This window comes from Rana temporaria, chromosome 1 (genome assembly GCF_905171775.1).
Source record: "Rana temporaria chromosome 1, aRanTem1.1, whole genome shotgun sequence".
NCBI classification, from domain to species: Eukaryota; Metazoa; Chordata; class Amphibia; order Anura; family Ranidae; genus Rana; species Rana temporaria.
Window position 1 is genome coordinate 173,443,374 of NC_053489.1, and position 25,023 is coordinate 173,468,396.

A 25,023-nucleotide genomic window follows, 5' to 3' on the forward strand; every position below is an offset into this window, starting at 1 on the left:
TACGTTTTTTTTAAACATTAATGTCAATGGAAAACGCACATATGTGCGGTTCCATACGTTCACGTCCGTTTCAGCCGCATACGTTTTTTCATATAAATCGTATGCGGCTGACGGACGAGAAAATCGTAGTGTGAACCCAGCCTTACTGTGGGCCTCAGTCACCTTGTTATCATAATAAAATATTAACATTCATAGCGCCCTCATATACTCTAAGTGTGTGCCAAGACACCAGTGTTACCTGTCTAGAAGAGTCTTGCTCAACAAGTTTGGCAAAGTTCACTTCTGTTTACTTATGTGGGATGGTGTGTTTTATATGCCAGGCCTGTGTTTCTTCTTGCTCTTAGTGTTGCCCTGCTATTGCAAATTAATGAACAAATTGGACCTCTGAGGTAATAGCAAATTATAGCAGGTCTAAAATGATAAGTTCACCTTTGTACGCTTTTTTTTCCTCTAAATTCCAGCTCCCCTTTTTACAATATAGCATTCATGTACTTTTTTTGCAAAAATATCAAAGCTTTCCATAAAATGTACAGACATGTCCTTCATCCATGTTTCCAAACATATCAATTGCTTCTGTCCTACTTCCTTACAGACTGTAGGTCATGACACAGGAAGGAGTTGACCAGCTGACCTCATTAGCACACACCCAGCATCATCCACCCTCCCATTCCCAGGTGCACATTTTTTAAATGAAATGCAATCAGTGATCACCCTTCTCACTAAATACACAATATACAATCAGATTGCATAGTGTATGTCCATCTTTAAACAAGTACATAGAAGGGAGTGGACAGAAACACTCAGTTGTCAAGCTCTGTTCACATCTCTGCATAGCGGAAACTCACATTCCCACATGCTTTTTTTTTTGCAAAGGGGGAATTGAGGTGTTTTGGAGCATTTTCACTCATCACACAGGGCAGCCCATCCATCTGAATGTGCCACCCTACACGCAGCAATCGCCCCAAAGAAGCTTCAGAACTTTAAGAGTGGAGCTTGGTGCGTTTTTTCCTGAGATTTTTTTGTGCCGCGCATTTCTGAAATTCAAGGAAACACACAGATGTGAATGGAGCCTCATTGTTCTTGTGTTATTGCACCAATTTCACTTTCAGAACCCACTCACATCTAGCATGTTTTGTGGCTCGTTTTTCCTTTGACATGCATAGGGCAGCCTGCTGATTTCAATAGGTTGCACTACATGTTGTTAATGGGATATTTTGGCATTTTGTGGGTTGCATGTTTTTTTACTGTGCATTTTGCAGCATTTGCCACTCGTTTTTTTCACGTGGCAAAATGTGTGTTTGCTTCTGTGTTTGGTGTGCCATTAACAATTAATGGCACTGAAAGTGCAACTAGCAATTTTAGGTGTATAAGGATGGCCATACACTATACAATCTGATTGTACAATCTCCTTTAGATTAAGCAAATTTATATAATAGGAGGAAACACCTATTTAGCCAATCACTCTATATCCAATCAGGCAGGCCCTTGCACTACATAATTAATGGCAGATCTAAAAGGAGATTGTACAATCAGATTGGATAGTGTATGGCCATCTTTATACACCTAAAATTACTAGGCACCGTATATCGGCAGCAACTGCATAGATGTCTAAAAGATGGCTGCGAGTCCAACAGGCCATTAAGCTGCTCCTTCATGCGCATAAGGAAAAGCTTTACTGTTTTAGAAACACTGGTTTTAAAAACAAGGTGAATACTCTTCTACAAAAAAACAAGGGGCTAGATTCAAGTAGCCCGCCGTAAGTTTGTGCGGGCATAGCGTATGTTATTTACAATACGCCGCCGCAACTTACACGGGCAAGCGCAGTATGCATAAAGCACTCGGTCCGCAAGTTGCGGCGGCGTAGCGTAAATGGGGGCGGCGTAAGCGCGCCTAATTCAAATGAGTATGAGGGGGGCGTGTTTTATGTAAATGGATGGTGACCCGACGTGATTGACGTTTTTCCCGAACGGTGCATGCGTCGTCCGTGGAATTTCCCAGTGTGCATTGCTCCAAAGTACGCCGCAAGAACGTCATTGGTTTTGACGTGAACGCAAATTACGTCCAGCCCTATTCGCAAACGACGTAAAAAATTAAAAATTCGACGCGGGAACGACGTCCATACTTAACATTGCGTACGCCTCATAATAGCAAGAGCAACCTTACGCCGAAAAAGCCTAACGTAAACTACGTAAAAAAATAGCGCCGGGCGTACGTACATTTGTGAATCGGCGTATCTAGGTCATTTGCATATTCTACGCCGAAAACGACAGAAGCGCCACCTAGCGGCCAGCGTAAATATGCACCCTAAGATACGACGGCGTAAAAGACTTACGCCAGTCGGATCTTAGGCTAATGTCGGCGTATCTTGCTTTCTGAATACAGAAAGAAGATACGCCGGCGCAGCTTTGAATTTACGCGGCGTATCTATAGATAAGCCGGCGTAAATCAATGCTGAATCTAGCCCAAGGATTCCAAAAAATTTCTTTGAATAGACATTGATTATGGGCTTCTAATGTTACTATACATAAAATATCAGACACATTACAAAGACTCTAATCTAATAGTTCTCAAATGTATCAATTAGAAGATGAGATTGGGAATCAGCATTATGATATGCATAGTACATTACAAAAAAAAAAAAAAATTTGAGGATCACCCTCATAGCTGGCCTGTATTGTGTTGGAAGCTGACATGAAGTCTGCCCCAGGTCCGTCTCAAACCCCCCCCCCCCCCCCCCGATCCCTTTGATACATTGGATTACCTTTATATAGGCTATCCCCCAGCTATGAAGGTTGCAGTTTGCATATTCCAGGCGCATTTTGCGTTTTTCAATACATGCTTTTGATCCATTGAAGTCTATAAAATGCACAGATGTGAATTACATCCATAGGAAACCATGTTACATGGACTGTAGTGTGTTTCTGCAAAACTGAAAATGCACTAAAAAAGACATAGCTGTGAACCAGGCCTAAGTCCATCATTAATGCTGCTGCCAGGCTCATCCACCTTACCAACCGCTCAGTGTCTGCTGCTTCTCTCTGTCAATCCCTCCACTGGCTTCCGATCCCCCAACAAATTAAATTCAAAATACTAACAACAACTTACAAAGCCAGCCACAACTCAGCCCCCAGCTACATTACTAACAACAAAAACCTGGGGAATGCCCAGGGAAAAACCAAGCCTACTTACCGACCAGCTTGCAGAGAACCAATTAACCTGTCTACAGTATGCGTTAAAAACAGGGGTTCGGTGTCGCGCCAAGGCACCCTGCAATATCTGTGGTCCTAACACTAAACAATGAGCGTCCCCACAGTGGAGGCACATGCATTCTAATGGATAGATGGGGGCAGGTGAACTGAAGGGAAGCCACCCCTCCTTTAAAGGTACAAGAGCACACCAAGCACCCAGCATGTAGCACAATGGCTGCAAAGGTGTTGGTGCACTGCTGGACCAATATAAACACCACAGGTGAAGCATAAACATGTCCACTGCCCCCATCTATAGCTGGCCATAACAGTAAGTAGCATTGGAAGGCTAAAGCAGATAACAACAAAAACCTGGGGAATGCCTTTAAAGGAGGGGTGGCTTCCCTTCAGTTCACCTGCCCCTGTCTATCCATTAAAATGCATGTGCCTCCACTGTGGGGACGCTCATTGTTTAGTGTTAGGACCACAGATATTGCAGGGTGCCTTGGCGCGGCTCTGTGGCTCACGCATGCGTTTGCAAATGCGTGCGGACCGAACCCCTGTTTTTAACGCATACTGTAGACAGGTTAATTGGTTCTCTGCAAGCTGGTCGGTAAGTAGGCTTGGTTTTTCCCTGGGCATTCCCCAGGTTTTTGTTGTTATCTGCTTTAGCATCCCAGCTACATTACTAACCTGGTCTCTAAATACCAACCTACTTGTTCTCGACGCTCCTCTCAAGACCTCCTGCTCTCTTGCTTCCTCGTCACCTCCTTCCCATACCCCTCCCATGCTCGCCTCCAGGACTTTTTCCGAGCCTCACCCATCCTATGGAACTCCCTACCCCAATCTGTCCAATTGTCTCCTACTCTGTTTTCTTTTAGACGTTCCCTGATAACCATCCTGCTCAGAGAAGCCTATCCTGCCCCTACCTAACAACTGTACTTTTATTTTCTGCATCAGATCATCTCCCACAGTTATTAACTTTTGTATCACTTGATCCTCCCTCCTAGATTGTAAGCTCTAAAGAGCAGGGCCCTCTAATTCCTCCTGTATTGATTTGTAGTGTAACTGTACTGTCTGACCTTATGTTGTAAAGCGCTTTGCAAACTGTTAGCGCTATGTAAATCCTGTATAATAATAACAATACCCCAAATTCTATTATCTGATCCTTTCCCCACCCAACGCTTGGCTCTTTTTTTATTACCATTTTCTCAAATTTTTGGATTGCCATTTGTAATTCTCTTATTTGGTTCTCACCTTACAGGTTCATTCATTAGTTCACAGAAACGAATCAGCTTCCATTTTTTTTTATCAAAGCCTAATTGAACAAGCTGAAGTTAGAAGCTGATTGGTTACCATGCACAGCTCCACCAGATTTTGCACTCGCAAGTTTTAGCCGGTGTGACAAATTGCATGACAAGTCACACCCTATAATTGAACTGTTCAAATCAGGGCAACACTGACTAAAAAGAAGAATCCTGCACTATTTTTTGCGATTTCAGGTAGTACAGATGTCAGCCAAGTCGCACTGACTGAAGTTGCACGATTTCAAAATCGGATTCGGTGTGAACAGGGGGCTTAGTAAATCAACCCCACCGTTTTTTTTTTTTCCTTTTCATCACTCGAACAATTCCCCCACAATGGTTTTATTCCTCCAATACTGAAGAGAGCCTTTTCTCTCCAAGCTCAGCCAATATAGGTATATTTTCATGTCTCAGTATTATGGCCCAGATTCACAAAGGAGATACGCCGTCGTATCTCCAGATTCACAAAGTAGATACGACGGCGTATCTCCAGATACGCCGTCGTATATATGTGCCTGATTCTTAGAATCAGTTACGCATAGATTTCTATTAGATCCAACTGGCGTAAGTCTCTTACGCCATCGGATCGTAACTGCATATTTACGCTGGCCGCTAGAGGCGTGTACGCCGATTTACGCCTAGAAATATGTAAATCAGCTAGATACGCAAATTCACGAACGTACCCCCGGCCGACGCAGTACAGATACACCGTTTACGTTAGGCTTTTCCCGGCGTAAAGTTACACCTGCTATATGGTGGCGTACATGCGGCGTACCAATGTTAAGTATGGACGTCGTTCCCGCGTCAAATTTTAAATATTTTACATCGTTTGCGTAACTCGTCCGTGAATGGGGCTGGACGTAATTTATGTTCACGTCAAAACCAATACGTCCTTGCGGCGTATTTGGAGCAATGCACACTGGGATATGTCCACGGACGGCGCATGCGCCGTTCGTGAAAAACGTCAATCACGTTGGGTCATGGTTATTTTACATAACACACGCCCACCTCATCACAATTTGAACTAGACGGGCTTACGCCGGCCTATTTACGCTACGCTGCCGCAACTTTCTTTTGAGAAAACGGCACTTGCCTGTAAAAGTTGCGGAGGCGTAACGTAATTAGGATACGTTACGCCCGCACAAAGTTACGCCGATCTACGAGAATCTGGCCTTAAATGTGCATCTGACAAGGAGTCACATGGCTGTAGGTCTTCATTCTTTGAGTATAACCTATTTCCATCTGGTATAACAGTTGTATGTTTTCACACTGCTACAACTTTGCCAACCTTGATTACAAACTTATTGAAACAGAAAATGTACTTTTCTGGGATATAGCGCAATCTCATATTTGGAATTCCAAATTAATGGCACATTGGCTATAGTATACCGGATTAAGAAGAAAAGCTTGAGTACAAGGGCTATAGCTTTACACATTTATAACTTTATGTTAAACAAATACTGAGACAGAAGCATTTACAGCTTCTATTTGGAGTACAACATTGGTATTCAGATACAATGTCAGGTCACATTAAAAGAATACTGTTTGGATGGAAGCATATTACATTAGTCTGTGATCAAAGCTCCTCCTTTTCTTGACTTTTAATCTGGAAGCTACTAATAATGTTAAGTCTTTTCTGAAGATCCTCCTTCTTGGACTCACTCATTTTGTTCTTCTCGATCAGTTTCGTAATACGCTCAAACTCACTGCTGGCAAAATCCTCCCCCTGGTCGATGATTTTACTCATTATCTTGAGATATTGCTCTGCAGACTTTTTTCCCATTTCTCCGACATTTGCCAGCATGGCCTGACCTTTCTTTAGGATTTCACTTCTCTCTTCAATACTGGATGACTTGATGAATTCTCCTGCCAGTTTATCATATTCCTCAAGGCATCCTGGCATTCCTAAGTATACCCCATAGGTCTTCAACCAATGCTGGATGGCACTAGCCTTAACCACTCCGGTGTAGGGAATAGGATTGTCAACATCGCCATTCACAAACAGGTAGAAATAAGGGTAGTTTTCTTTATCCAGCTTGTACCTCTCTCCAAACTCCGTATTTAGCTTATCTCCATAATCTGTAAAATATGAAACCACAATTTAAGCAAAAGAAGGATCATAATTTAAGCAAAAGAAGGATCTTAATATTTTATGTAGCATTTTCATACACAGCCTATTACAGAGTAGCTACAAAATGCAACAAAAATTCTTGTTGATGCACATATACTGTAGTAATGCATTGGATCAAATTATGGGTTTGACATAAAATAAAATAAATAAATTGCCTAAAACACAATCAGTATATGGCTCCTTACACTTAAAGCGGGGTTCCACCCGCAATTTTTTTTTTAAGTCAGCAGTTACAAACACTGTAGCTGCTGACTTTTAATAAGGACACTTACCTGTCCTAGGCGCCCGCGATGTCGGCCCCCCTGAGGCCGATCGCTCGATCCTGGCAGCTCCCAGCGCCGCCATTCTTACTGAGGAAAACAGGCAGTGGAGCCTTGCGGCTTCACTGCCCGTTTCCTACTGCGCATGCGCGAGTCTCGCAGCGCTTTTGTGAATGGGCGGCTGCTTTCTGGGATACACACAGTTCCCAGAAGGCAGCACACCCTTTTCCCCAGAAGACAATGCGGGGAGGAAGAAGACCTGCCGCGGTATGGGTAAAGGAAGATTAGGAACTTCCGCATAGCAACCGCCATTTCTGGTAAGTAACAATTTTTTTTTCTTTTTTTTACAGGATTTGGGAGTATTTTTTTTTTGAGTGGACCTCCACTTTAACCTAACCCCCTAGACATAAACTCAAAACTTCTGTCCTAATACTCAGGGCCAGCACAAGGGTTGGTCAGGAGAGGAGGTTGCCCTGGAGACTTTTGACTAAGTACCGATGAGGGTGTGAAACGCGTCAGCTGCTCTTGTGCATGTACCTCTGTTGTCATCTATGGAATTTATTGTTTTTCGCACTTACAATAAATTACAGTGCGGCTGTCCAGACATCTCCTTTTCATCATTGCCCTGGGCACTGTGGTTTCATGTGGGGGGTGGGGAGATTTAGGGGGAGGGGATAATAATTGCTATGAGTGTCAATTTAGGGGAATTTGTGTTGGGGGGGGCAGGGGATTTATACTAGGAGGGGGGGTGGATTTGGGGGGGGGTTTAACCCCAAAAAATACAACATAACCCAGAAATCCTTGAGCCTAACATTCAACCAACATACCCCAACATTGAGGTCTAATACTAAGTATATTGTTACATATCAGTGGTCTCTAAACTGGGGGCCAGATGCAGCCTTTTGCTTGCCTTTTTCCGGCCCTTGATGCATTATTCCTGCCACTGACACCAACAATGGGACATAATTCCTTCCATTGACACCAAAGATAGGGCATTATATATTCCCACAGTCCGGCCCCCCTAAAGACTGAAGGACAGTAAACTGGCCCTTTGTTTAGAAATTGTGGAGACCCTGATCTATATTCTTAACAAGCCCTGTGCCAGGGGCCGCCTCACTGAATCTTCTGCACTGAATTATATTGCAAGCTGACAGCAACCAAAACCATCTAATTAACTATCCAAGCTATTTGTTTGCAGCTGTATGTACAGAACACTGATGTTAGAAACATCAGTACAGAAATGTTTGCAGGCACAAGCCTTAAAAACATAATAAAAGTGCAGCATCAGCAAATCAAAAATGGGCTTGCAGTTGAGCAGAACGCGTTGTGATGGTTTGCACTTGCTATACCTGGTATGAGCTATTGGTGAATCAGTTCTTTGGACTTGTGCTTGCAAATGCTGCTGGTACCTACAAACACGGCTACTCATAGGCCTCGTACACACGATTGGTTAACCAGAGGACAACGGTCTGATGGACCGTTTTGATCAGTCCAGACCGATCGTGTGTAGGCCCCATAGGTTAAAAAAAAGCCAACTTGGGGCCGGTTGCGCGGTCCGGGCATGTGGTTATAATGTTTACCACAGGTTGGGGAGCTCCTCCCTCCCCTTCTTTGAGGGCCGCCGCGGGTTGGTTGCGCGTGGTGGCCTCCGGGGGCGCGGGTGCCCTTTGGCGCTGGCGGCCCGCGGGGGGTTCCCGAGGGGAAGTTGGCAATGGTTTTAATGCAATGTGTTCTGTTGTTGTGTAATTTTATGCATTGCGTATACTGTGTGTACTATTGTGTTTTATGCTTGTCGGCCCGCGCGGCCTTGTCCCTGTTTTACAAATAAAAAAAGCCAACTTGCTTTAAAATTAACCTATGGATTCCTAACCGATGGGGAAAAAACGATCGTTAGTAGGCAAGTCCATCGGTTAAAAATCCATGCATGCTCAGAATCAAGTCGACGCATGCTTGCAAGCATTGAACTTCGTTTTTTTCAGCAAGTAGTTGCGTTTTACGTCACCGCGTTCTGACACGATCGTTTTTTTAACTGATGGTGTGTAGGCATGACGGACCATCAGTCGGCTTCATAGGATAACCTAGGACAACGGTCCTTCAGACCGCTGTCCTCTGGTTAACCTATGGTGTGTACGAGGCCATAGACTGGGGCTTTCCTTTGTACATACTGCTAATGGTGCTTTAGACAGATGTTACTGACTCTGCTACAAGTACTGTTGGTCTTTTGTGGATTAACAAAACAAAAAGTTTAATTATTTAGCCACTACTTCCTTGTCAGTTTAACCCACTGAGATGGAGATTGATAATCTGTCACATCTCGTTCCAATATCCCAGAGGCAATTTAAAACATTTTATCCTAGACTAGAAAAGGAAAAAAGACTGCAGAATATGATTGTGTTTGTTAATCGAACCATAAAATCTACCTTTCACACCAATAAGTGCATTCACTCAGAGGACTGCCATCCAATGTAAAATGAGACATCTGATATATAAGTAGAGGCAGAGCGATACAATTTCCCAGCAACCTCCAGTTTGTCGGTTTGCTTTATTCTCTAGATTTATTATTTACTTTGAAACGCTGTACAATAAAGCAGAACAAAAGATAAAACGTTTTATTTTTTCATTTTGGATAGAGTTAAGCCTCCATGAATGGATCGAATCTCAGCCGGTACAGCAGGGACTGGCCAAGATTCAATTCATCTATGGGCAGGCTTGTTGTACTGAAGTCAATCCATCAATAGACTTCAGTAGAAGTTGGATTTTGTGCATGCGATCATTGCCGGTGGCTTTAGCCACTAGCAGTGGTCATTGTGTCCTGCTGGAAGGGAAGGCTCCACCCCAGCAGAACACAATAGCGCTGTGGGAGGGATTCACCCCATCAACATTGACTGTGTTGATGGGGAAACCAAGCAATTTTCCTTCCATTGAAAGGCTTGCTTAAGTGAGGGTTATCACCCCTGTCAGAAATGTTTGCTTGATTAGCTGCTTCCCCAGCTACAGTATCCAGGGAAGGACAGCCCTAAACCCAAAAGTGAATAAATGCTTGTTGCTTCCGTTAGACACAATTGCTCTTCGATCTCCTGCTTGGCATCTTGAAGCCATTTACTGCAGTCATGGGCTCTCTGGAGGCACAGGAAAGTCTGGAAACCACCGCAGATGGCACGGGGAGGGGAGGGTAACAAATTCACTGCCCTGTAAAAATGATCGGGTGCCTCTACAGCAGCCTTCCCCAACCATACAACACAGAGGAACCCTTGAAATACCTTTCTTTTATCAGGGAACCCCTGCTAAAAATTACTATATTCAGGGTTTGACAAATTTGCTTGGAATCTAAGAGCCAGCTAAAAAAGTTAGGAGCCAGAAACGCACCCCCCGTCCCGCCGAGCTCACGCGCAGAAGCGAACGCATACCTGAGTAGCGCCAGCATATGAAACCACACATGTGAGGTATCACCGCGATCGGTAGAGCGAGTGCAATAATTCTCTGTAACTCAAAACATGCAACCTGTAGAATTTTTTTAACGTCGCCTATGGAGATTTTAAAGGGTAAAAGTTTGTCGCCGTTCCAGGAGCGGACGCAATTTTGAAGCGTGACATGTTGGGTATCAATTTACTCTGCGTAACATTATCTTTCACAATATGAAAAAAAAAAAAAAAGGGGGCTAACTTTACCGTTGTCTTATTTTTTTTAATTAAAAAAAGTGTATTTTTTTTCCCAAAAAAAGTGCGCTTGTAAGACCGCAGCGCAAATATGGTGCGACAGAAAGTATTGCAACGACCGCCATTTTATTCTCTAGTATTCCTGCCTGTTGCGTTTAGATTCCAATAGGCTGCCCTATGTATGTGGAATGTGCAAAAAAAAAAAAACAAAAAAACACATGCATGAACACACAAGCATTTTCTAGACGCATGGGGGGGGGGGGGGGGGGGGGGTAGTGTGGCATACATAATGAATGATAGTTGTGCACAGCTGTGATAAGAAAATCAAGATTATGCATCTAGTGTGAGCATGACCCTCTTGTAGGCAGGGGTGAACTCTGACCTTGCCCTGTACTGGCAGACAGTTTATTCCTCCTCTGATCACACCTTATGTCTGTACACAGGGATGTGTTCCCAATAACTCCCCCCCCCCCCCCCTCACACACACACACACACACACACACACACACACTATTCTATGGATGTGGAAGATGTCATCATGGCAACTAAAGGACACAGATAGGACATCAGGTGCAGCCTCTATAACAAGGAGGATCTCACACTGTATGATGAACGGACACACGCCATCCTCCTCAACTGGTGGCCCTCACATTGGGCTCGAAGGGACACAAGCGGACAGCGATGGACTTCACCGATTTCAGCACCAGCCCCACTCCACTGGCCGCCGCCATCTTTCCCGCATGCTGTCAGCAAGGCGACCAATCAGAGATGAGACAGCAGACTCCTTCCCGATGCGCTGACGGAGAGCATTCCAGGAAATGTAGATCCAAAGTTGTTAGACAGCAGTGGGTGTGGTCAGTGGAGCGCAGCGGAGTGATATGTATTGGGGAAAGCCGGCCCAATGCGCCCCCACCACGCGATCGCGTCGGGCCGACAAATGAGGCCGTGGCTTTGCGGCCTTCTGCAGGCCTATGCTTCCTTCCTTCACCAGGTCGCAAATTCTAGTCGCAATTGCGACCTGGCGCCCGGATTTGGTCGAGCTCTGATATATATATATATATATATATATATATATATATATATATATATATATATATATATATATATATATATATATATATATATATATTACACACACACACACACACACACACACCTCATGATACATTAGTGTGATGGTCACTGGCAAGAATGCTCCTTACACTTGTGGTCATTGGAAAAAATTACCCCTAGCAACCTCTGGTTAAAGATGCAATAATGCCCACGTGTTATGTTGAGCTACCACGATTAAAAAACTGAAATCCAGGGGCAAGCCAAGGATAGTATCGCATATCGCAGGGGAGTAAAAGCCTGGGTGAGTGTCCTTCAGTCAGGAAACAAGGCTTGCTCCATGTGACTTGATGCAGCTTTTAATGCACACTGTAAGAGGCTCACAGCATGCAGGGAGGTAATTGAACACGGTGCAAGACTGAAGCACAAACATCTTAAGAAACATTTGTTATCAAAACATTACTACCGTTATATCCCCAATAAATGAATTTCTCCATTTAACTACAAAAGGCCCTTCTGGTTATTCTTTATTAGTGCTATTGGTAGGCTAATAGGGCCAGAAAATCACTGATAACCATGAGCTCATGGATACAGATACAGTCATGGCCGAAATTGTTGGCACCCCAGAAGTTTTTCAAGAAAATCAAGTATTTCTTACAGAAAAGTTTTGCAGGAACACATGTTTTGCTATACACATGTTTATTCCGTTTGTGTGTATTAGAACAAAACAAAAAAAAGGGAGGAAAAAGGCAAATTGGACATAATGTCACACAAAACTCCAAAAATGGGCTGGTCAAAATTCTTGGCACCCTTTCAAAATTGTGGAAAAATAAGATTGTTTCAAGCATGTGATGCTCCTTTAAACTCACCTAGGGCAAGTTTCAGGTGTGGGCAATATAAAAAATCACACCTGAAAACAGATAAAAAGGAGAGAAGTTCACTTAGTCTTTGCATTGTGTGTCTGTGTGTCTGAGGACTTGAGAACCAAAATTGTGAAAAAAATATCAACAATCTCAAGGTTACAAGTCCCATCTCCAGAGATCTAGATTTGCCTTTGTCCACAGTGCGCAACATTATCAAGAAGTTTGCCACCCATGGCACTGTAGCTAATCTCTCTGGGCGTGGACGGAATAGAAAAATTTATGAAAGTTTGCAACGCAGGATAGTCCGGATGGTGGATAAGCAGCCCCAAACAAGTTCCAAAGAAATTCAAGCTGTCCTGCAGGCTCAGGGAGCATCAGTGTCAGCGCAAACTATCCGTCAACATTTAAATGAAATGAAACTCTATGGCAGGAGACCCAGGAGGACCCCACTGCTGACACAGAGACATAAAAAAGCAAGACTACAGTTTGCCGAAATGTCCTTGAGTAAGCCAAAATCCTTCTGGGAAAACTTCTTGTGGACCGATGAGACCAAGATAGAGCTTTTTGGTAAAGCACATCATTCTACTGTTTACCGAAAACGGAATGAGGCCTACAAAGAAAAGAACACAGGGCCAGATCCACAAATATCCGGCGTAACTTAAATCTTCCGATTTAAGTTACACCACCGCAAAATTTCTACTTAAGTGCCCGATCCACAAACCACTTACCTTGAAATTTGCGGCGGTGTAACTTAAATGTGTCCGGCGCAAGGCGTGCCGAATCTAATGGGGCGAGTCCCATTTAAATTAGGCGCGCTCCCGCGCCGGACGTACTGCGCATGCTCCGTCGGGTAACTTACCCGACGTGCATTGCGCTAACAGACGTCGCTCCGACGTCATTTGCTTAGAGGTTAACGTAAATGGCATCCAGCACCATTCACGGACGTCTTACGCAAACGACGTAGAGTTTAAAATTTCGACGCGGGAACGACGGCCATACTTAATAGGGCTTAGTCAAATAGGACTTAGCCCTATTTTTACACGGCGTAACTCGACGTAAACGACGTAGATTTAGCGCGACGGGCCCGTCGGAACGTTCATGGATCGCCGTAAGTGTTCATTTGCATATTCTAGGCCGGCCGCAATGGCCTCGCCACCTAGCGGCCGGCCTAGAATTGCATCCTTAAGATCCGACAGTGTAATTCAATTACACATGTCGGATCTTCTGCCTATCTATGGTAAACTGATTCTGTGGATCAGTTCCATAGATAGAAACAGGGATACGCCGGCGTATCCCTTTTGTGGATAACCCCTACAGTGAAATATGGTGGAGGTTCAATGATGTTTTTGGGTTGTATTGCTGCCTCTGGCACTGGGTGCCTTGAATGTGTGCAAGGCATCATGAAATCTGAGGATTACCAAAGGATTTGGGGTCATACTGTAGAGCCCAGTGTCAGAAAGCTGGGTTTGCATCCGAGATCTTGGGTCTTCCAGCAGGACAATGACCCCAAACATACGTCAAAAAGCACCCAGAAATGGATGGTGCTGGGGAGTTCTAAAGTGGCCAGCAATGAGTCCAGATCTAAATCCCATTGAACACCTGTGGAGAGATCTTAAAATTGCTGTTGTGAAAAGGCGCCCTTCCAATAAGAGAGACCTGGAGCAGTTTGCAAAGGAAGAATGGTCCAAAATTCCGGGTGAGAGGTGTAAGAAGCTTATTGATAGTTATAGGAAGTGACTGATTTCAGTCATATTTTTTCCAAAGGGTGTGCAACCAAATATTAAAGCGGAGTTCCACCTAAAAATGGAACTTCCGCTTAACCCACTCCTCGCCCCCTTACATGCCACATTTGGCATGTAATTTTTTTTGGGGGGGGGGGGGGAGTGGGGGCTTCAGGAGAAGGGGACTTCCTGTCCCACTTCCTCCTAGGGGCTGGAAAGGCGATTAGCTTAATCGCCTTTTCACAGCCCCTCCCTGTAGGCGAGCGCCTGTCCAATCAGACGGCGCCGCGCTGATCGCGCATGCGCAGTGCCGCTCGCGCATGCACAGTGGGTGCCCGGCCGTGAAGCCGAAAGCTGTCACTGCCAGGTGCCCACACTGAGAATGAAGACGTCGGCCGGCGAGGGGGGGGCGAGGAGCGGAGCCCCGGCCGGCGTGTCGCTGGAGCCGTGGAGCAGGTAAGGGTCTGTTTATTGAAAGCCAGCAGCTACACTTTTTGTAGCTGCTGACTTTTAATAAACTTAAAAAATGGGTGGAAAACCCCTTTAAGTTAATTAAGTTTTGTGTGACTTTATGTCCAATTTGCTTTTTTTCCCTCCCTTTTTTTGTTTTGTTCCAATACACACAAAGGGAATAAACATGTGTATAGCAAAACATGTGTTACTGCAATATTTTTCTGTGAGAAATACTTGATTTTCTGGAAAAATGTCTGGGGTGCCAACAATTTCGTCCACGACTGTACTAGAGCTGAGATGTTTAGACTTGCCCTGACATCAAGATTTGTTCAGTTCAATGTCATTAATAATTTAAATATTGCACAATCCTTGGGGCTAGGTGAATTTGGGTACAGCCGCCAAAGTTAACTGAAAAGTTATAAAAAAAGGAGGTGAAGTGTGACCTTTGTGTAAGTACAAAGGTAAATCCACAGTCACATGCCGGATAGACGCTTTTATTTTGTACACACGTTGCATGCTAGTTTTTCCCTTTCTGCATAGTCATATATTTATAGTTTTAATCTCTGTTCTTGATCTATGCCAAATGGAATTTCCACTTGAAGAATAGTCAAGGAAGTCATTATTTTCTTTAAAACATAAACATGCATATGCAAAAAAATTTCTAAACACTAAATCTATGTGTTTAAGATTTAAATAGGGCTTCTACTTTTACAATAAGCTGGAAAAAAACTTTCTGGTCCTTAAAGAAGGTCTACATTATCATAAATGATTAACATCTAAACTTTCCCCTTACTAAAAAAACACTCATGTTTTATAGAAACAGCAATCATGTCTTTTGAAAAACATTTTCTATAATACGGTATATATAATATAATAGGGTAGATGACCAACAGCAGAGGACCTTGTAACAGGGTTGCTGTAGTTTACATAACTCTCTTTCTTCTTCATCCAGACTCTAATTATTGCGTTTATCAAGTTGGGTATTTAAACTACATTTTCAGAATGTAGGGAAAACTCAGAGAATATTAAATGACTGGTTTGGCACGATAGTTCAGCAGCCTCACAGTGTGTGGAGTACCATCCTTGGCACATTGTATTGTTGTGGATTTGTGTTTTTGTTAATGATGGAACTCATCTCCAGCAAACTGTCTTTCATAACAAACAGCACAAGCTGACAGTTACTACTCAAATATCCTTTTCCCAGAAAAGCTAGTGGGTAATTCTGGGCTCAGTTCTGGCTATAGCTCCCCCATAAATTGGGCTGCAGCTTGGGGTGGAGCTACAGCACAAACAGAAATAAAATGTTTTATTTGCAAACTACTGTTTGGATCTAAAAACTGGACCGTGCTTTATTCACTGGGTTTCACGCGGGAGTCAAGAATGAATACCAACTTCTGGTGATACATTTTCTTTAAACTGGAACCACCCCACCTTGACATTCTGATGCTTGCTATGTTTTTCTAAAGTACAATGAAACATGGAGGATCTTATTGGTTATTTAGGTAATGCATCAGTGGCGGCCTGTCCATAAGGACGCACGGGTGACGCCCCCCCCCCCCCCCTCCCGCAGTACACAAAAAAAAAAAAAAAAAAACGGGCCCTTTAACTACTTTTATTCGGCTAAAATGTCATTTTGACATTTTAGCCGCAGTTCTGGCGGTCGTCTATAGAGGGCGCTGCAGCGCCACCCCCTCTCGCAAATAACACACATTCGTGCATAAATGCACAAATGTATGTTATTGGTTGGTTGCCAGCTGCCTTGTCTATTCATATAAACGGATGTGGGACGCCGGTTACCCGAATAGCGGCAGCTGGTTGGCTGAGGGGAACTGCCTATCAAAGCCAGCGGCTCTGATAGGCTTTTCTCCGGCTCTCAGATGTCTATACTCGGAGCGCAAGCAATCTGCACTCCTTGCATAAGACAAACGCCGTTTCAGCCAATCAGGTTCCCGGATTCTGGTTATCAGGAACCTGATTGGCTGAAGCTTCACAACAGCGGCAGAAGACATCGAGGGAGGACATGGAATCCTCAGGTAAGTGCTTTTTACAGGGAAAGGGGCACAGTGACATGGGGCACAGTGGTGACAAAGGGCACAGAGGTGACAATTGGCACAGTGGCATCATGGGGCACAGTGGTGACAAAGGGCACAGAGGTGACAATTGGCACAGTGGCATCATGGGGCACAGTGGTGAGTGACAATGGGCACAGTGGCATCATGGGGCACAGTGGTGACAAAGGGCACAGAGGTGACAATTGGCACAGTGGCATCATGGGGCACAGTGGTGAGTGACAATGGGCACAGTGGCATCATGGGGCACAGTGGTGACGATGGGCACAGTGGCATCATGGGGCACAGTGGTATCATGGGGCACAGTGGTGACAATTAAAGGGCACAGTGGTGACAATTAAAGGGCACAGTGGCAACAATTGAGGGGCACAGTGGCTGTGTTTGATGGCATGGCACAGTGGTGACAATTGATGGCACAGTAGCTGCGTTTGATGGCATGGCACAGTGGTGACAATTGATGGCACAGTTGCTGTGTTGCATGGCACAGTGGTGACAATTGATGGCACAGTTGCTGTTTGATGGCATGGCACAGTGGTGACAATTGATGGCACAGTGACTGCAATTGATGGCATGGCACAGTGGTGACAATTGATGGCACAGTTGCTGTGTTGCATGGCACAGTGGTGACAATTGATGGCACAGTTGCTGTGTTTGATGGCATGGCACAGTGGTGACAATTGATGGCACAGTGGCTGCATTTGGTGGCATGGCACAGTGGCTGCATGTGATGGGCACAGTGAGGCTGCAATTTTTTTTTTTTTCGTTTGCGCCCCCCCAAAAATTTTGAGCACCAGCCGCCACTGTAATGCATAGATGCCATTTCACATAAGATGGTTAGTGGATGCTACATAACAAAATAACTGCTAACATATCCTATCTTCCAGAACACATTCATATTCTTCATGCCTGCAGGTACTAGGAAAAATAAAGGAGGGTCTCCACCAATTCATTCACATCCTAATTTGGCAAAGATGCCTGTTCTGGAAAGGCCTACCCTCAGCATAGCTGACTCATTATATCTAGTGTGTCACAACCATAGACATACATGTAGTACACATTTACCTGAAATCCCAACATCGGCCACTAGAAGTTCTTTACTAGAAGACGAACTTTCAGCTAATTGCTTGAATTCATCGTGTTTTTCTCCATAAGGATACTGAGTGTCAAATTTAACCAGCACAAATTTACTCCTTGGAATCACCTGCGGGATAGAGAAAATTAAGAATGTGTTATACATAAAAAAAATATATATGCAAATCCCCATTCCCATTGTACGATTTTACATATATTGGTTGACATGTGACAATACATGACTTGCATGACAATACATGATTGCCATTATTTTCTATGGCGCCCATTCACACTTGTGCAACTTGAAAAGTAACAATAGTTTTTTCAGGTGTGACAATATGCGTTTTTTGGCCCTATAGAATACAAAAAAAAAAAAAAAAAAAAAAAAAAAACACAACACACATGAAAAACTGCATGAAGAACCTAAAAAAAAAAACACAGGAAAATACATGGATTTTTAAAAAATCTGCTTGGTGTTTTTTATGTGATAGATCAATGCAAAGTGGCACATAATTGTGAAGTGGAAGGAAAACTATAAATGTTTTTCAAAATATTTTTACAAATAACTATGTGAAAAGTGTTGCATGCATTTGTATTCAGCCCCCTTTACTCCAGAACCCCCAACTAAACACCTGATTACACGAAGCTCAGTATAAATACAACTGTTCTGTGAAGCCCTCGGAGGTTTGTTAGAGAACCCTAGTGAACAAAAAGCATAATGAAGGCCAAGAAACATACCACACAGGTCAGGGATAAAGTCGTAGAGAAGTTTAAAGCAGGATTAGGCTATAAAAAAAAAAAACATCCCAAGCGTTGAACATCTCTCGGAGCACTGTTTAATCCGTCATCTGAAAATGGAGAGTATGGCACAACTGCAAACCTACCAAGACAAGACATGGCTCCACCTAAACTGACAGGCCGAGCAAGGAGAGCATTAATCAGAGAAGCAGCCAAGAGGTCCATGGTAACGCTGGAGGAGCTGCAGAGATCCACAGCTCAGGTGGGAGAATCTGTCCACAGGACAAATATTAGTTATGCACTCTACATATCTGGCCTTTATGGAAGAGTGGCAAAAATAAAGCCATCATTGAAAGAAAGCCATAAGAAGTCCAGTTTGCAAGAAGTCATGTGGGGGACACAGCAAACATATGGAAGAAAGTGCTCTGGTCAGATGAGACCAAAATTGAACTTTTTGACCTTCCAGCAGGACAACGACCCTTAACAGAGCCAGAGCTACAATGGAATGGTTTAGATCAGGGGTCTCCAAACTGTGGTCCGAGGGCCAGATGTGGCCCTTTGCTTGTCGTTATCCGGCCCTTAGGGCACAATTCCTACCACTGAAATGAGGCACTATTCCTCCCGACACCAACAATGGGGCACTGTATCGTCCACGGATACCAATGATGGGATACTATTCCTCCTACTAATAGGGGGAATACTCCTCCTCCTATTGCCCACCAACCCTGAGGCCATATTTGTTCTCACTGATGCTGGGCCCGTGACAATTTTCTCCCCCTGCTGGCCACAACCTGGCCCTCCTAAAGTCTGAAGGGCAATAAAGTGGCCCTTTGTTTGAAAAGTTTGGAGACCCCTGGTTTAGATCAAAGCATATTCATATGTTAGAATGTCCAGACCTAAATCCAATTGAGAATCTGTGGTAAGGCTTGAAACTTGCTGTTCACAGATGCTCTCCATCCAATCTGACAGAGCTTGAGCTATTTTGCAAAAATGAATGGGTAAAAATGTCACACTCTAGCAGGGGCGGCTCATCCCTGAAAGGCGCACGGCTGCCGCCCCCTCTATCCACGCCACCCCCTATATGGTTAATGGATAGATTCAGGCTTAGCATGAATCTATCCACAGCTGCCGCTGCCGCTGCCGCAGCCACCCCCTATTCATGCATCTGGCCCCTTTCAGGACGCCAGGCGGATGAATTACAGAAGCAGGGGGTGTTTTTTGAAGCAATAGGCTTCAAATAGGGTGGACTCTGAGCATAGAGCATTGCGCTCGGAGCCCACCCAGGTGTGTTAGGAAAGCGAATATTCATTTGCTTTCCTAACACTGAATCGCCTCTGTGCCAATCAGAAAGATCTGATACCCATTTCCCAATTGGCTGAAAGGTCAGGCGATCATATTGGATGCCTAGGAGTAGAGGAGGAGACATGGTGGAAGCCGCTGTGCTCTCAGAAGAAAAGAGGACACAGGAGACGCCGCCAGATGCCTGTTACAGCCCGATCCCCGCTGCTGTGTGCCCGCCAATCCCCTATGACTAAGCACTAGTTTCAGTGAGAAACGCGGCAGCAGTCAGGTTTTATTTTATGTTGCTGTGAATTTGTTCAGTGTGCGGCTGTCCAGAAACAATCTTTGTTCCTGCTTTTCTAAGTGCATTGCCTGCACCTGAGTTGTCTGCAACGGAGGATATTCATCTGGGTTCCCACCTGGAGCAGCTATTCCCTTTCCCCTTGCCCGCCAATCCCCGCCGCCGACAGGGTAAGTGCCGGTGGACCGGCAGACAGCGGGGGGTGGTTGTTTGCTGCCCCCCAAAAAACAAAAAAGCACTAGCCGCTACTGCTCTCTAGATGTGCAAAGCTGGTAGAGACATCCCCAAGAAGACTTGCAGCTGTAATTGTAGTGAAGGGGGGGTTCTACAAAGTGTTGACTGAATACAAATGCACGCCACACTTTTCACACATTTATTTGTAAAAAAAAAAATATATATATTTGAAAACCATTTATCATCACCTTTCACAATTATGTGCCACTTTATGTTGGTCTATCACGTAAAATCCCTATAAAATACAATTACGTTTTTGGTTGTAATATGGCAAAATTTCAAGGGGTATGAATACTTTCTCAAGGCACTGTAGTTAGTCTGGCTGAAAAGACACAAGTCCATCTAGTTAAACCAATAGAAGGGAAAAGAAGAAGGATTGAGTATCTATCTATCTATCAAAAAAGATACGACGGCATATCTCCTAATACGCCGGTGTATCTCCTGATGCACCGTCGTATCTCTGAGTTCCGACGGTCGGATCTATGCGGCTGATTCATAGAATCAGGTTACGCATAGATATCCCCAAGATCCGACAGGTGTAAGTGACTTACACCGTCGGATCTTAGGCTGCAATTTCACGCTGGCCGCTAGGTGGCGCTTCCGTTTGTATACGCAAGGAATATGCAAATGAGGAGTTACGCCAATTCAGAAACGAACGTCCGCCCGGCGCTTTTTTTTTACGTCGTTTGCATTCGGCTTTTTCCGGCGTATAGTTACCCCTGCTATATGCGGAGTATCCTATGTTAAGTATGGCCGTTGTTCCTGCGCCGAGTTTTGAATTTTTTACGTTGTTTGCGTAAGTCGTTCGCGAATACGGATGGACGTAATTTACGTTCACGTCGAAACCAATGACGTCCTAGCAACGTCATTTAGAGCAATGCACGCTGGGAAAATTTACAGACGGCGCAATGCGCAGTTCGTTTGAACTAAATGATTTAAATTTTACATGCCCCCTAGCCGCGGAATTTGAATTCCGCCGGGGGATTTACGATACGCCGCCGCAAGTTTACAGGCAAGTGCTTTCTGAATAAAGCACTTGCCTCAAAAACTTGCGGCGGCGTAACGTAAATCAGATCTAAAGATCTGCTCACCTATCTGAATCCGGCCCTGTGTTTATCTTACTATATACACATGGACACTCATTATTTACTATAGGTGCTGCACTTTACAGTTACCGCCTTCCATCCATTATACTGTACATAATACTCCAAGGTTCAAAGAAAACTTACAAAGCAGACATATCTATAACTTCATAATAAAGAAAAGCCTGTGATTGGGTGGAGCAGTCTTCTATAGAGAGAATTCTACATTTACAGATCACACGCTGCTGTTCCAACTGTCCTCTGAAAGCAGCCAGACACGTAAGCTCCTGTCATTGGCCAGGCACAGGGAGCTGATCCGCCCCGAACGTCTCCTATTGGTTGCTGCTTAGCTGTGCACCGACAGCTCATATAGACAAGGAATACCTAACACCATTCATGATTGTCACTGTCATCCCATCAGACACACCTTCCCATCCCATCAGATCCCATCCCATCCCATCAGACACACCTTCCCATCCCATCAGATCCCATCCCATCAGACACACCTTCCCATCCCATCAGACACACCTTCCCATCCCATCAGACACACCTTCCCATCCCATCAGATCCCATCCCATCCCATCAGACACACCTTCCCATCCCATCAGATCCCATCCCATCAGACACACCTTCCCATCCCATCCCATCAGACACACCTTCCCATCAGATCCCATCCCATCCCATCAGACACACCTTCCCATCCCATCAGATCCCATCCCATCAGACACACCTTCCCATCCCATCAGATCCCATCCCATCCCATCAGACACACCTTCCCATCCCATCAGATCCCATCCCATCCCATCAGACACACCTTCCCATCCCATCAGACACACCTTCCCATCCCATCAGACACACCTTCCCATCCCATCAGATCCCATCCCATCAGACACACCTTCCCATCCCATCAGATCCCATCCCATCAGACACACCTTCCCATCCCATCAGACACACCTTCCCATCCCATCAGATCCCATCCCATCCCATCAGACACACCTTCCCATCCCATCAGATCCCATCCCATCAGACACACCTTCCCATCCCATCAGACACACCTTCCCATCCCATCAGATCCCATCCCATCCCATCAGACACACCTTCCCATCCCATCAGATCCCATCCCATCCCATCAGACACACCTTCCCATCCCATCAGATCCCATCCCATCAGACACACCTTCCCATCCCATCAGACACACCTTCCCATCCCATCAGACACACCTTCCCATCCCATCAGATCCCATCCCATCCCATCAGACACACCTTCCCATCCCATCCCATCAGACACACCTTCCCATCCCATCCCATCAGACACACCTTCCCATCCCATCCCATCAGACACACCTTCCCATCAGATCCCATCAGACACACCTTCCCATCCCATCAGATCCCATCAGACACACCTTCCCATCCCATCAGATCCCATCCCATCCCATCAGATCAGATTCCATCCCATCACCCTCAGCAGCCTGTCAGCACTGAACACAACAATGTACCATTGTATGACACCAATACAGGCTTTAATATACAGATGTAAAATCACACATTGGGGGTTATTTATTAAAGCTAAAGAGTGCAGCTCTGCATAGCATCCAATCAGCTTCCAGGTTTTATTGCCAAAGCCTAATTGAACAAGCTGAAGTTAGAAGCGGATTGGTTGCAATGCACAGCTGCTCCAGTTTTAGTAAATCTCCCCCATTGTTAAGTCGTCATGTAGAACCAAATGGTTTCCCAGTAAACACCATGAGGGGGATTTACTAAATCTGGAGAAGATTTGACAACAAAAGCTACAAGCTGATTGGTTGCCATGCACAGCTGCTCCAGTCTTAGTAAATCCCCCCCATTGTTTACATAACTGACTTGTGTGTTAGTAGGAAGTGAGGAATGTAGCAGGGATAGGATACCAGGCAGGCAGCCCACATCAGCCTCTATGTACAGTGAGTGAGGTGGGGGGTGAATGAGAAGCATGCTCGTACCTTATAGAAGGTGATCTGGTCCAGAGATAGGGAGCCCTTAGTGTGCAGCGCCGAGCACTGTCTCAGGAAGCTGGAAGCCAGCAGCCCCAGCACTGCGCACATAGCCGGCACATTGCATCCTCTCGCCATGGCTTTTTTGGAGAGCGATGACAGGCTGATGAGCAGAGGAGGAGGTCACGTGGTGTGCCTGAACCCATACTTCCTGTGTGTCTTATCACAGGTCACATCCAGAACATTCTATGGACCCTGTCCTCTGGGACCACACCAGCCCCATACTGTACAGTGTGCTGACCTTCCACTAACAACACACTGCTAGTCACACAATTGTACTATGTTTTGTATACTCCTTTTTATTGGAATACAAATGATTGGAAAAGAAGTACTACAATAGACCCTGACATGCACTGAGGGGCAGGGCCGCCATCAGGGGGGTACAGGCATTACACCTGTAAGGGGCCCGGAGGTCCCCAGGGGCCCAGATGGCAACCACCTTAAAAAAAAAAAAACATTTTTTTTTTTTTTTTTTTTTTTTTAGGGGCCAATTTTTTTTTTAGAGGTCGGGAGGTCCCCAGGGGCCTGGAGGCCCCGGATGGCAACCCCCTTTTTTTATTTATTTTTTATAAAAAAATATTTTATTTATATATTTTTATTTTATTTTTTAATAAGGGGGCATTTTTTTTTTTTAGAGGTCCGGAGGTCCCCATATATATATAATATTATTATTATTATTATTAAAGGGCCCAGAGGTCCCCAGGGCCCCGGGTGGCAACCCCCCTTTTTTATAAAAAAAAATTATATATTTTTTATATATATATATATATATATATATATATATATATATATATATATATATATATATATTATTAAAGGGCTCAGAGGTCCCCAGGGCCCCATGTGTGCCAAATCCCCCCTTTTTTTTTTATAAATGTTTATTTTTTTATTTTTGTTTATATATATTTTTTTATGTTTATTTAAATTTTTATATATATATATATATATATATATATATATATATATATATATATATATATATATATATATATTTTTATTATTAAAGGGCCCAGAGGTTTCTTTTTTTCATTTTTATTAAAGGGCCCAGAGGTCCCGGATGACAACCCCCCTTTTTTGTAATTTCTTTATATATATATATATATATATATATATATATACACACACACAAACATTTATATATATATTATTAAAGGACCCAGAGGTCCCCAGATGGCAACCCCCTTTTTAAAAAAAAATATATTTTTTTTATATATCTTTTTTATTTTTATTAAAGGGCCCAGAGGTCCCCAGATGGCTACCCCCTTTTTTTAATATATTTTTTTCTTTATTTCTTCTTTTTTGTGTAAAGGGCCCCCCCGCTTCTCAATTTCAGGCGGCAGAGCACCCCCCCCCCCCCTCCGGTTCTCTGCTCCAGGGGGTCCATGCCTGAAGCTGTGTAAGGGGCCCCATAATTCCTGATGGCGGCCCTGCTGAGGGGGATGTACAACATATGTAAAGCGTGTATATTGTCACAGTAATATACAGTAAATACCTGTAATAAATACATTTACAGCAGAAGATAGAACAGATTTATTGGTAACCTACTGTATTTGTGTACAGGTTTGCTCTATCTGTAACAATGGCAACTGCTACAGGCA

At 44.3% G+C, this 25,023-nt stretch overlaps 1 protein-coding gene across 1 annotated transcript; it reads right to left on the reverse strand.

The window, feature by feature from the left end:
• Positions 1 to 5,764: 5,764 nt before the first annotated feature.
• ERP29 (endoplasmic reticulum protein 29) lies at positions 5,765 to 23,550 on the reverse strand. Its single transcript, XM_040346236.1, has 3 exons — positions 23,375 to 23,550; positions 17,755 to 17,893; positions 5,765 to 6,568 (listed from the first exon to the last, which is right to left on the reverse strand). Exons 1-3 carry the CDS (start codon positions 23,501 to 23,503, stop codon positions 6,066 to 6,068), a joined length of 771 nt encoding a protein of 256 aa, XP_040202170.1. The 5' UTR covers positions 23,504 to 23,550; the 3' UTR covers positions 5,765 to 6,065.
• Positions 23,551 to 25,023: the final 1,473 nt, after the last annotated feature.

What these genes read in the sequence shown, in the direction of transcription:
- ERP29 (XM_040346236.1), bottom strand. Translation starts at nt 23,503, where the DNA reads ATGGCGAGAGGATGCAATGTGCCGGCTATGTGCGCAGTGCTGGGGCTG. An exon ending in ACCAGATCACCTTCTATAAG is followed by an intron (nt 17,894 to 23,374) that starts GTACGAGCATGC and finishes TCTATCCCGCAG; the next exon opens with GTGATTCCAAGGAGTAAATT. An exon ending in GGCCGATGTTGGGATTTCAG is followed by an intron (nt 6,569 to 17,754) that starts GTAAATGTGTAC and finishes CATATTTTACAG; the next exon opens with ATTATGGAGATAAGCTAAAT.